Source organism: Mobula birostris, chromosome 20 (genome assembly GCF_030028105.1).
Source record: "Mobula birostris isolate sMobBir1 chromosome 20, sMobBir1.hap1, whole genome shotgun sequence".
NCBI lineage: Eukaryota > Metazoa > Chordata > Chondrichthyes > Myliobatiformes > Myliobatidae > Mobula > Mobula birostris.
The window spans coordinates 5856196-5869171 of NC_092389.1; the positions used below are offsets into that span (position 1 = coordinate 5856196).

A 12976-nucleotide genomic window follows, 5' to 3' on the forward strand; every position below is an offset into this window, starting at 1 on the left:
GTTCCCTCTAAGCTGCGTGGGTGTTATTAGCCCTGTGGGCCTCGGCGGCTTGCCATAGAGCATTCGGTTTCTAGGTTTCTCGAGCACCTCTATTTACTAATTGTTGTCTTAACAAGAGTCATTAAGCACTTGTGCTTTGTGTTTAATCTTGTCAAGTTAACTGTGACTGGCATGGGTTTTCTGCATCCTATGATTGCTGAATTCGGACTCTTGACTAGCTCTGATGGTGGAGTCCCTGTTTTTGCAGAGAATTATTCGCCTTGCTTGACTGTGCCTCTAATGCTCTGTTGGTACCTCTACGTCTAACCTCTTGTTTCCATCTCTTCATGGGGAGTCTGGCATTCTTCTGCTCCTTGGCTGAGCCATTGCCATCACTTACCGTGAAAGAGCCTGCTGTTCCTTCGCACCTGGGTCCAGTTGTGCCAGCGATCTCTGTGACAGAAGGAATCTGCCACAACAATGGACCCACCAGAAGTACAACAGAGGCTTGGACATCAGTCAGCTGGAGGCAAGGATGCTCTCTTTACTCAGTTCAAGTTCCAAGTGTTCCCGAAGTCTACATTCTGAGTGTTCCTGAGTCTCCGTTCCGGGTGTACTTTATGAACTTCTCCAGTCTATGTTCAAGATTTTTTTCTAGGGTTCTCTGGGTTGACAAGGCTTGTAAGTTCTTCCAAATTCTGCAATGCCTCTGAGTTATTTTCAATGTTTTCAAGCTATGTGCGTAGTTTCTGAGCTATATGAGCAATGCTTCCTTGCTACATGCGCAATGTTTCCAAGCTGTATGCACAAAGTTTCCAAGCAATGCGCAAAATTTTTGAGTTATGCGTGCAAAGTGTCCGAGCTATATGCCCAAAGTTTCCGAGCATTATGCGCGTGTTTCAGTTATATACGCAATATTTCTGAGCTATATGCACCAAGTTTCCGAGTTATATGTGCAAAGTTTCTGAGCCATATGCGCAAAGTTTCTGAGCCATATGCACAATGTTTCAAAGCTATATGCACAAAGTTTCCATGCTATACGCGCTAAATTTCTGAATTATATGCACAATGTTTCTGAACTACATGCGTAAAGTTTCCAAGCTATATGCAAAATGTTTTTGAGCTATATGCCCAATGTTTCCAAGCTATATGCGCAGTGTTTCAGAGTTATATCCGCAATGTTTCTGCGCAATATGCGCAGTGCTTCCATGCTATGGAGGCAAAGTTTCTGTGCTATATGCATCAAGTTTCCAAGCTATATGCGCAAATGTTTTCGGGTGATATGTGTAAATGTTTTTGAATGATGTGAGCAAATGGTTCCGAGTCATATGTGCAAAATTTCTGAGTTCTATGCGCAAAATTTTTGTGCTATATGCACAATATTTCTGAACTATATGCACAAGATTTCCAAGCTATATGCACAATGTATCTGATCTATATGTGCAAAGTTTCTGAGCTATATGCGCAGTTTCCGAGCTATATGCACAATATTTCTGAACTATATGCGCAAGGTTGCTGAGTTATGTGCAAATGTTTTCAAGTGACGTGCGCAAATATTTCCGAACTATACGTGCAAACTTTTCCGAGCTACATGCCAATGTTTCCAAGCTATATGTGCAAAGTTTCCGAGTGATATGCGCAAAGTTTCCGAGTTATATGCACAAAGTTTCCGAGCTATATGCACAAAGTTTCCAAGTTATATGCGCAAAGTTTCTGAGTTATGTGCAAATGATTTCGAGAGATAAGCACAAGTGTTTCCAAGCTATATGAGCAAATATTTCTGAGCTACATGCCAATGATTCGAAGCTATATGCGCAAAGTTTCTGAGCTATATGCACAAAGTTTCCGAGTTATATGCACAACATTTCTAAGCTATATGTGCAAAGTACCCGAGTTATATGCACAAAATTTCCGAGCTATACGCGGAAAGTTTCTGAGTTATATGTGCAAATGTTTTTGAGTGATATGTGCAAAAGTTTCTGAGTAATGTACAGAATGTATCTGAGCTACATGTGCAAAGTTTCTGAGTTGTATGCGCAAATTTTCCAAACTATATGTGCAAAGTTTCTGAACTATATGCGCAAAGTTTCTGAATTTTATGCGCAGTTTCTGAGTTATATCTGCAGATGTTTTTGAGTGGTATGTGCAGTGATTCTGAGCTACATGCGCAAAGTCTCCGAGCTATATGCGCAATGTTCCCAAGCTATATGTGCAGTGCTTCTGAGCTATATGCAATGCAGTATTTCCAAGTTATATGCGCAATGCTCCAAGTTATATTTGCAAATATTTCTGAGTTATATGCACAAATGCTCCCGAGTTATATGTTCTGTTTCAAATTTTCCAATCTATCTGAAGAGCATCAGGTCTATTCCAGGTTTTCCAGCCCTGTCTTGAATTCCTCAGGGCTCCTTGGGCTATCAGGTGCCAGCCTTAGGGAGGGAGGTACTGTTATGAGCCCTGTGGGCCTCTGTAGCGAGCCGTAGAGCATTGGGCTACTAAGTTTCTCAAGCACTTGTGTTTAGTAATTGTTGTCTGAACTAGGGTCGTTAAGCCCTGGTGCTTTCTGTTTAATCTTGTCAAGTTAATTGTGACTGGCACGGGTTTTCTGCACCCTATGATTATTGAATTTGGACTCTTGACTAGTTCTGATGGTGGAGTCCTTGTTGTTGTGAAGAATGATTTATCTTGCAGTGTTGCTCGGTCATGCCTCCGAAGCTATATTGGCATCTGTATGTATAACCATCTCTACATGGGGAGTCTGCTGTCCCTCCACACCTGGGTCCAGTCCTGCCAGCGACCTCCATGACAGTGAGTGCGTGGCTGCACAGTAACTGAAATGCTTGCATGCACATAGCCTTTGCTGCCATGCAGCTGGAATTTTCTTTTCTATAATGTTAATATAATTTTGAAATTACACTATTATAATTTTGAAATCTATGTTAATATAATTAGCATCATAGAGTCATGGAGAAGTACAACACAGAAACAGTCCCTTTGGCCTATCTAGTCCATGCTGAAACCATTTAAACTGCCTACTCCCATCGACCTGCACTGGGACCACAGCCTTCCATACCCCTACTATGCATGTGCCTATCCAAGCTTCTCTTAAATGTTGAAATTGAGTCTGCATGGACCACTTCTGCTGGCAGCTCATTCTACACTCTCAGGAGCCTCTGAGTGAAGATGTTTTCCCTCATGTTTCCCTTAAACTTCTCACCTTTCACCCTTAAGCCATGACCACTGGTTGCAGCCCCACAACCTCAGTGGAAAAGCCTGCTTGTATTTACCCTATCTCTACCCCTCATAATTTTATACACCTCCATCAAATCTCCTCTCAGTATTCTACATTCTAAGGAATAAAGTCCTAAACTATTCAATCTTTCCTTATAACTCAGGTCCTCCAGACCCGGCAACAACCTTGTAAATTTTCTCTGTACTCTTTCAGCCTTGTTTACATCAGGAAATTTTTACGCAGCCTGAAAACTGTGGCACTTTAAAAGATGTTTTTTGTCATACACACATCCAACTGCACACAATACTCCAAATCAGGCTTCACCAACGTCTTATACAACTTCAACATAACATGTCTATCCAAATACTTACATATCTGGTCTCTTACAATACTTTCCAATAACTTTCCCACAATTGATGTCAGACTCACCGGCCTATAATTTCCTGTTTTCTGAAATTGTGAAATATCCTGTAACTAATTATGTGTTAGTGAATATAATCCATAAATAATAAATGTACCAAAATCTTTACTTTGAAACATTTTAGAGCTTCAACATATTTACATTATCAGTATTTCACATTACAACACTGTTACAACTTGTAACAACAAACACAGAATGGATGTCAGTAGCTCATTGTTAATAAACCACCGACAATGCTGAATGCCAACACCGTCTAGTCAAAACATTTTACTTTTGCCATTGTGCCTGTCAGTTGTTTTGACTACCTGACGTCGTCTATCTGAGCTGTGGTCTGTATTTGTTGGATGTGTGTATGACAAAAAACATCTTTTAGAGTGCCGCACAGTTTTCAGGCTGTGTAAAAATTTCCTGCTCAGAGCAATGGTTGGTTCATGTAGCTGTAAAAAAAAAAATTAGAGGTAATGTTGCTTATGACCCAATGAACCTATCCATTTGTTGCAACTTCATTGAAGAACTTTATCTCCTGCACTCCTGTTTAAACAAGGTTCTGTTTAAGGTAGAAAATGTGCACCTTACCTCCAGGTAAACTACCCATGGCATTACCAAGGTGGCTACAAGAAGGTCTGCCACTGCTAAGCTGACAATGAGATAGTTGGTAGTAGTCTGTAGGGCTTTCTCTCTGGATACAGCAATGCATACCAGCACATTGCCAAATACAATCACAAAGATGAGAAGAGTCAGGAGCATGGCATAGTAGTTATACTGGTACTTCCTCTCTGTCTTTGTGCCTTTGATTGTTTCTGTCCAGTTTCCATCATAAGTCTCATTGAACATAACCACGTCAAAGGGATCCATGGGTGATGAGTAGGTCCACCCTGTTGCCTGTAATGGAGATGGGAGAGTCAGTCAGTGTAACCTGGACAATGAATACAAGACAATCAACTAAAGGTGGAGCAATGTGATAGAAACCTTCAGAACTGTTACATTGCTGTTTGAGAGGAGCTGGTCCATTTTCGGAGTATAGTGTGTGGCGAGCTGAAAAATAATATGTTTCAAGAACAATGAATTGATTTTCTTGTTTCTCTTTCTCTCTTCCTCCAACCAAACAAGAATGATAAATGCACATTGGAAACAAGAGAAAATCTGCAGATGCTGGAAATCCAAGCAACACGCACACACAAAATGCTGGGGGAACTCAGCAGGCCAGGAAGTACAGTCGACGTTTCAGGCCAAGACCCAATGGTATTTTTTTCTATAGATGCTGCCTGACCTGCTGAGCTCCTCCAGCATTTTGTGTGTGTTAAGTGCACAGTGGAGCTGTTATTGGTATCTGTGGTGAATAACAATTGCATACAGTGGTACAGATATCTTGCTTACATCAGTGTGCCCATACAGTCTTGAGGCATTAATATTATTGACCAGTTCTATAGCATTATGGAAATATTGGGGTAATGAGGAAGTCAAAGCAATTAGTAAGATTTAGTATAAAATAAATTAATGGCATTGAAAATATGTTTTTGTCTGTTTGGAATGAAGGAGAATGAGAGAGGTGATTTGATGGAGGTGTATAAGATGTTGCCAGGGGTGGTGGTTGAGGCAGATATATTACGGACATTTACAAGACTCTTAGATAGGCAGATATATGAAAGAAAAGCAGAGGGCTATGTGAGAGGAAAGAGTTAGATTGATCTCGGAGTTCTTAAAAGGTCGACGTAACGTTGTGGGCCGAAGGGCCTGCAGTGTGCTGTAATGTTCTAAGTTCTATAAATCAGCAAGACTGCATGATATTCTGCAGTAATATTTTGAAGCAGATAACAATGGTGCCAGTGGATGAACTGGTTGTCATCTGTCTAATTCAAAAATTCTAGACTGTTTCCTACAGGTTGGAATGCATCAGATACAAATCCACTGTTCAAAAATGGAACAAGAGAGGAATAGGGGACGATAAGGTAGCCAGACATCAGCAGAGTGGATAATGCCAACATCAATTATTACTTGTCACTGGGAACCACAAAAAAAATAATAAAGTTGGGATGAATCAGCTTAGATTTATGAAAGGAAAATAATATTTGACTAATCTATTAGTTTATCCGGAGGTTGTATTTTGCACTTTAAGGATAATATTTACTTTTAAGTTACTTTTGTTTGCTGCCCGCCGTATGTCACCCTGTCTCATCTGCACTATGTTGGGAACCTTGTGTGTGTGGTACTTGTTTACTTTTTAATTGTTTGCAGGATTTGTTCTTTTTTGCGCTTTAGGTGTTCTCATGGTCTTTATTGTGTCGGTTTTTATCCCCATTAATTCTATTGAGTTTCTTTGTTTTGCGGCTGCCTGCAAGAAGGTGGATCTCAAGGATGTATATGGTGTACGTACTTTGATAATAAATGTACTTTGAACTTTGAATATGGTATACTTGGACTTTTAGAAGGCTTTTGGTCAAGATGCCAAACAAGACATTATTAAACGAAGTTAGACTGGACAGTGGACTATCATCGTGTGGATACAGATGGGTCAATGGAGAGAGAGTAGGAATAAATGCACCATCTGTTCACAATCTATATCAATGAGTTGGATGATGGGATTAAGTGTATTACAAACGCAAGAGATTCTGCAGATGCTGGAAATTCAGTAACACACACAGACTGCTGGAGGAACTCAGCAGGTCAGGCAGCATCTAAGGAGAGGAATAAACATTCAACATGTTGGGGAGAGACCCTTCATCAGGACTGGAAATGGAGGGGGTTGAAACCAAGTGCATTATACTCAAGTTTTCAGATGGTACGCCTTGCAGTCTGAACTGGACAGAGAAGATTCAGGGGAATATAGACCAGTTAAATGAGTGGACCAGGGATGGTAGATAGAAAATAATTCAGAGAAATATCAGGTTAGCTGCTGATAGAATAGAAAGATAGATTTTATTTTGTAAATGATGACAAGTTGAAAGGTGTTTGTATTTGGAAGAAGCTGAATGTCTTTGTGTATCTTAAGGTTATTATAAATGGTATACATACTTTGATAGTAAATTTACTTTGAACTTTGAATCACTGTTCCACGACCAATCAGGAAAGCATGTGGTATGTTGGTCATTATTGCAAGAGGATTTGAGTACAAGAATACACATGTCCTGCTTCAGCTACTAAGATTCTGCTATATGTCTGGAATATTTTGTACTGCTCTGGGCTCTCTTTGTTGTTGTTCCTCTCTGCGCCTTGTGGCACATCGGGCGGCAACCTTTGCCGTCTCCTTAGCATTGGTCTGGTTCTTATGAGGCTGAGTTGTTAGCTCAACGCTCAACCCAGCATGGATGGAAAGCATGCAAGGAGCCGGCTGGTTCCAAACCCAGGACCACTTGCCTCGAAGTCCAGTGCAGACGCAACCACACCACCAGCTGGCACTCTGGACTTCCTACCTAACAAAATATGCACTTGTAATAGAGGGAGTACAGAATAGGTTCACTGGATTGATTCCTGGGAAAGTAAGATCTTTGACTGGAAGGAAGATTAAGGAGGCTAGATCTGTACTCTCACAACTTGAAGAGGATGGTCTTATTGAAATGTATGTAATCCCTATGGGACCTGACATGGTAATTGCAGTTTACTGAGGCTGGGTGCTGAACCAGTGGTCCTGATTGCAAAGTAAGCAATTGGTCATTCAGGACTGAATTGAGAAGAATTTTTTTTTCACCCTGAAGCGACTTTGAAATTCTACACCATGAAAGTGATAGAAACACTACAGCATAGAAGCAGGCTCTTTGGCCCATCTAGTCCATGCTGAACTGTTAATCTTCCTAATCCCATTCACCTGCACGATAGCCCTCCATATCCCTCCATCCATGTAACTATCCAAACTTCTTTTCAATGTTGAAACCAACCCCGCAGCCACCACTTCCACTGCCAGGTCGTTCCACACTCTCACCACCCTTCTGAGTGAGATATTCTCCCACAGGTTACCCTTAAATATTTCACCTTTCATCCTTAACCCATGACCGCTAGTTCTAGTCTCGCCCAAGCTCTGTGGAAAAAGCCTGCTTGTATTTACCCCTTATAATTTTGTATAGTTCTATCAAATCTCCCCATTCTCCTACACTCCAGGGAATAAAGTCTGAACCTGTTCAACCTTTCCCTGTAAATCAGGTTCTCAACAGCCTTGTAAACTTTCTCTGCACTCTTTCAGTCTTATTGATATGACAGTGAATTGATAGACTTTTAGATATTAAGAAGAGATATGAGGTTAGTGCTGGAAAGTGACTCGAAGGTAAAAGAACAACCAATTTATTGAATGGTAGCACAAAGTGCTGAATAGTCTATTCCGAGTTTTATTCCTTACACTTTTATATCCCTATCTAGAAGAATAGAGCCATCAAGCCTGGCTTGCCATTGTTAAGAATATGGTTTACCAGGGTATGAATAGAGATGAGAGAGAAGCAAGTATCGAATTCACTGAACTCATTCAGAGGTGGGCACATCTATCAGAAACTGCTGCGTTTTTCCAGAGAAAAAAATATCCAACTTCCATCTGTCGAGTTTGGTTCGGTATGCACTGTATATTCATCCTGCCATATGTCGAAAGATTGGAGCGACTGGGCTTGTATACTCTGGAATTTAGAAGGTTGAGAGTGGATCTTATTGAAACATATAAGATTATTAAGGGATTGGACACGCGGGAGGCAGGAAGCATGTTCCCGCTGATGGGTGAGTCCAGAACCAGAGGCCATAGTTTAAGAATTAGGGGTAGGCCATTTAGAATGGAGTTGGGGAAAAACTTTTTCACCCAGAGAGTGGTGGATATATGGAATGCTCTGCCCCAGAAGGCTGTGGAGGCCAAGTCTCTGGATGCTTTCAAGAAAGAGCTGGATAGAGCTCTTAAAGATAGCGGAATCAAAGGTTATGGGGATAAGGCAGGAATTGGATACTGATTGTCGATGATCAGCCATGATCACAGTGAATGGTGGTGCTGGCTCAAAGGGCCGAATGGCCTGCTCCTCCACCTATTGTCTATTGTCTACTATCTATTGTCTGTTGTTTATTTCCCTCATTTCTTAAACATGAGAGTTTCGGCAGATGCTTAAAATCAAAGCAACACACGGTAACACACAGTAAACACGAGATTCTACTGATGCTGGAAATCCAGAACAACACTTAGAAAATGCACAGTCTGGCTAATGTCACCAAAGTAGACATTCTGGCTGATATTTCTCTTTGTCGGATCCAAGGCTAAATCTAGCATCCTATCTGCTGCTGGTTTCAGCTTCTTGCTCTGGGGAAGAGACAATTATTCTTTATTGACTTTGAAGTGAACTTAGACACTTTTGCGTTTGTGTTAGACTGCTCTGGATTGCTTGATCCTGTTATTCTATACTTTATTCATGGGGGGGCAAGGGGCACTGTTGGGATATCTCCGAAAGGCAGACCTTAATTGATGGAGGTGACATTCATTCTGGGTTGTTTCATTGTACTAAAAAACTGAAATTAAGGTAATTAATGCAAAGTGATGCATTCATTAAACAGTAACAGGAATGACATAGAATATTGTGAGCTTCAGAGACTTATGAGCCCCATTCTGAATAATTACTTAGAGGTTTCAAAACATATGAGGCTTTGGCTGTGGAAAAGCAATGCAACCTGTACAATCCTTCCAGCTGGACTCTACTTTCTTCAAACAGCCTATTTAGCAAGTACAAACCAAGCTGATATTGAATAGGAATTATCAAAAGTGATTGCAGTTCATATATTAGAAAATAAAATAATTTCAATAAGATATACATGTATTGAGAGGAAACATTTCTCTTTCAGTTGCCATACACCACAAGAAAATTGCAACAGTGATTACAGACTCAAGAAAGTATTATATCTTCAGAGGAGGGTTTCCTCTGCCAAGCTGCTATGTGAGTCCAGATGTCACAAGGAGAAGACATTTGCCAGTGTTCTGTCATTGCCCCTTGTTGTTTTGCTTTCTTTATTAATTATTAGTTAGGAACACAGAGCCACAGACTCTGAGACATTGTGTCAATTTCTTGAGTTGATGAAATTGCTCTCCATTTGCACTTGCAACAGTTCATTTAAGACCTTAAGGGAAAAGAATATGAAGATGTCACAATGTGAGAAGTCATATTTGTCTCCTTAGAAGCAGCTCTGCTGTAAGGCGGCAGCAGTGGCCAATGGGCACCAGTAAGTCCTTTGGAAAATCCTTTGTAACAAATCAGGATTTAGGACATGGGGGCCATTTCTTTTCATTGGTTGAACCTGTAGTGTGTTTTTAATCAAAGATATTCTCCGCCACAGCTTAGCACATATTATGAATAGAGAGATTCCAATGATGTAAGAACTACAACTTAGTTTAGAGTTGTCTCTAGCTCAATGGTATCTCCTTTGCGTTGGGTACCTGTTTCAAAATTTTGTGGCTTCTAGTGCTTTGGGATGTCATGTAAAGTACAGTATAAACCCATGGAATTACTGAACTGGGACTTTGTATCTGTTCTTGATGATCTATCTGGATCTCAGTTCATATGACACACAATACTGAGCAAACTGGACAACTGTTATAATAGTAGAACTTAATTCAATGAGAAAGTTGATTGACTGGTTGTCCAGGTCAGCGAATTCAGCATATGGTGTTTTTGATTTTGCAATCTTGCAATCTTGCAAGTTTAATGAGCCGAAAATTGGAAATGCTGCCTTCTGGCACGTTCACACGTGTGCATGAGTTTACAAAGTCAACACACCACAGAGCCAAACTTTGCACTGGGAATTGAGGCTCCGAACATTTAAGCAATGACTTCTTGCGCATACAATTTGAGTTTTAAGCTACCATTCAAATGTTTTTATTTCCAGTCAGAAAGAAATAACCATTTTCTCCATTCAAAGACTTGAACAAAGAAGGTGTGTTTAAAAAGTACATTATCTAAGTTTTCTTTGTCTTACCTTATTTAATGTGGTTAAATTTGTGCATTGTACTTTAATTTCTCACAATAACCAAAGCCTCATAGTATGGACAATCACATAGAAGGCCAGTTCAAGACTAGAATGTTTAGACATAAGAAATACAGCAGGAGCCCCAACATTCAGTAAGATCACTGTTGATGAAACCAATACCCCACAATTTCTCCCTAATATCCTAAGACCTATTCATCTTTGCATTGCGTATACTTGATGGCTGAGCCACCAAAACTCTCTGGTACAGCTTAAAGCAATTTTACCATTTTTAAGTTATTGATTGAATGCTATGATAATTGAAATATAAAAAATAAAATCCAAGAACCCAGGTAAATTTTCAGAAAGTAAATAATATCATTAAGCCTCCGCCATCTCGCATGCGCCAGGTAAAGTGAGTAATGGTGATATTGAGTCATGATTATAGAAAGATACAGCTTAGAAACAGATCCTTTGGGCCCTTGCCACCATCAATCATCCATTCACACTCCTCCTACATTCATCTTATTTTTTGTCATCAGCTCCCCACAGCTTCTATCACCCACTTACACATTCACCTAGACAACTTACAGTTGACAATCAACCAACCAATTTGCGCATCTTTGGAATGTGGGAGTAAACTAGAGAGGATGTGAAAACTCCGCTCAATCATCATCTGAGGTCAGGATTGGACGTGAACGTCTAGCATTGCGGAGCAACGTCTACTAGGTGTGTTATGGTGCTGTCCTCTGACATTAAGGTTAAAACCACATTTTGTTCACTGATATACTTTCAAGATTCAAGGTTGTTTAATGTTATTTCCAGTACAGAAAAGTAAAGGAGAATAAAATATTTGTTACTCTGAATCCAATGCAGCACAAATAACACAATCAGATAAAGAGCACAGTAATAATAAAACTGCTTCCTTAAGGTTGTTATAGTCAGGGGTTTAATGGGAACAAGCCCCCACTACCTATTAAATGCTTCCAGTGGCATGTGACTCAAATAGCTTCTGATAACCAAGTCCAACCCCTGGCTTTCACGTGTGGCTTAGCTATTAAGCATGGCAGAACAATTTCTACTGACAAGAGAAGTGGCAAAGGCGGGCTATTGGCACCTTAAAACCAGTCGCTTCGGGCAGATGGGGCTCATCAGCCGTGGTTGGCAGCTCATCTAGGAAAGGAAAACTCTGATCTCAAACCCACTATACCCACTCATGGGGAAGGCTTTGGAAGTAAACCCTGAGGGAAAATTTGGGAGCTGGAGCTGGAGTCCCTAAGTCAATCCTACATTGAGTTCATCGCCGACTGGCAACTCCTGTGACATTACTGGTGCCAAACTATATTGGTCTCTGCTATTCCTTTGGATTCATCAGTTGCATGGAGAAGGGGAGCCTGCTGCATGGGTAACAGCTTGCTCTCTCTATCTTTTTGTTTCGAGGAGGAGAAGATGGCGACGCGACACAGCTTGCAGCAGCCATTCCCAGGGAGATGTCTGTTATTTGTCAAGTTGGGTGCCGTGCACAGTTCTGATTTGATGGAGACAGACATGAGAGCACAGAGGAACATCTGGTGAAACTTCTGAAATGCCTGCTTCGCTGCCGCTGCTACTGTGTGATCCAGAATCTCCAGAGGGGAAGGCCCCAAGTCCTCAGCTTTGCTTGTTGCTCAGCGGCCGGGGCGAAGTCGAAAGCGCTCAGCAGAGGATGGTGCTCGGTGTCAGAGGGCTGGTCCGAGGCTCGAAGGTTTTTGGACCGACTCAAAGTCGGTTGCGGTCAGGTGCTTCCAATGCATCGGCAAGTTCGTGGCGCTTGGAGGTTCATGGCAGGGAGAGTTTCTCCCTTCTGCTGTCTGCATGAGATGATGGGGCTATCAGGACTTGAGACTTTCTTCACCGAGTCCATGGTCTGCTCTTTATCAAATTACGGTATTGCTTTACACTGTTGTAACTATATGTTACAATTATGCGGTTTTGTCAGTTTTAGTCTTGGTTTGTCCTGTTTCTGTGATATCTTTCTGGAGGAACATTGTATCATTTTTTTAATGCATGCATTTCTAAATAACAATAAACGAGGACTGAGTGTCCTCATAATCTAATCTAATAATCTAATACAGTCCTGGTTTGTGTATTGTGTAGTCAGCATGGTCAACCGTGACCAGTGGAGTGCCTCCATTATAAAACACAATAAATATACAGTAGTGCTAGAAAGTTTGTGAACCCTGTAGATTTTTCTCTATTTCTGCATAAATATAACCTAAAAGGTGATCAGATCTTCCCATAAATCCTAAAACTAGATAAAGTCCTAAATCTAGATTAAATAAATAACACAAAAAGATTATACTTGTTCATTTATTTATTGAGAAAAATTACCTCTGGCTGTCCATTCGATCTGTGCCTCTGATAATCTTATACATCTCAATCAAGTCATGATGGTA

At 40.7% G+C, this 12976-nt stretch overlaps 1 protein-coding gene across 5 annotated transcripts in view; it reads right to left on the minus strand.

Annotated features, from left to right (window-relative positions):
* The window catches only part of LOC140212748 (D(2) dopamine receptor B-like), a 117370-nt gene that overhangs the window by 51338 nt on the left and 53056 nt on the right, over positions 1 to 12976 (minus strand). For all 5 annotated transcript variants that reach the window (XM_072283909.1, XM_072283905.1, XM_072283907.1 and 2 more), the window contains one exon: positions 4209 to 4514. In XM_072283909.1, the coding sequence (XP_072140010.1) occupies positions 4209 to 4487 (279 nt within the window). In that variant the 5' untranslated portion in view covers positions 4488 to 4514. The remainder of the gene's footprint in view (positions 1 to 4208; positions 4515 to 12976) is intronic.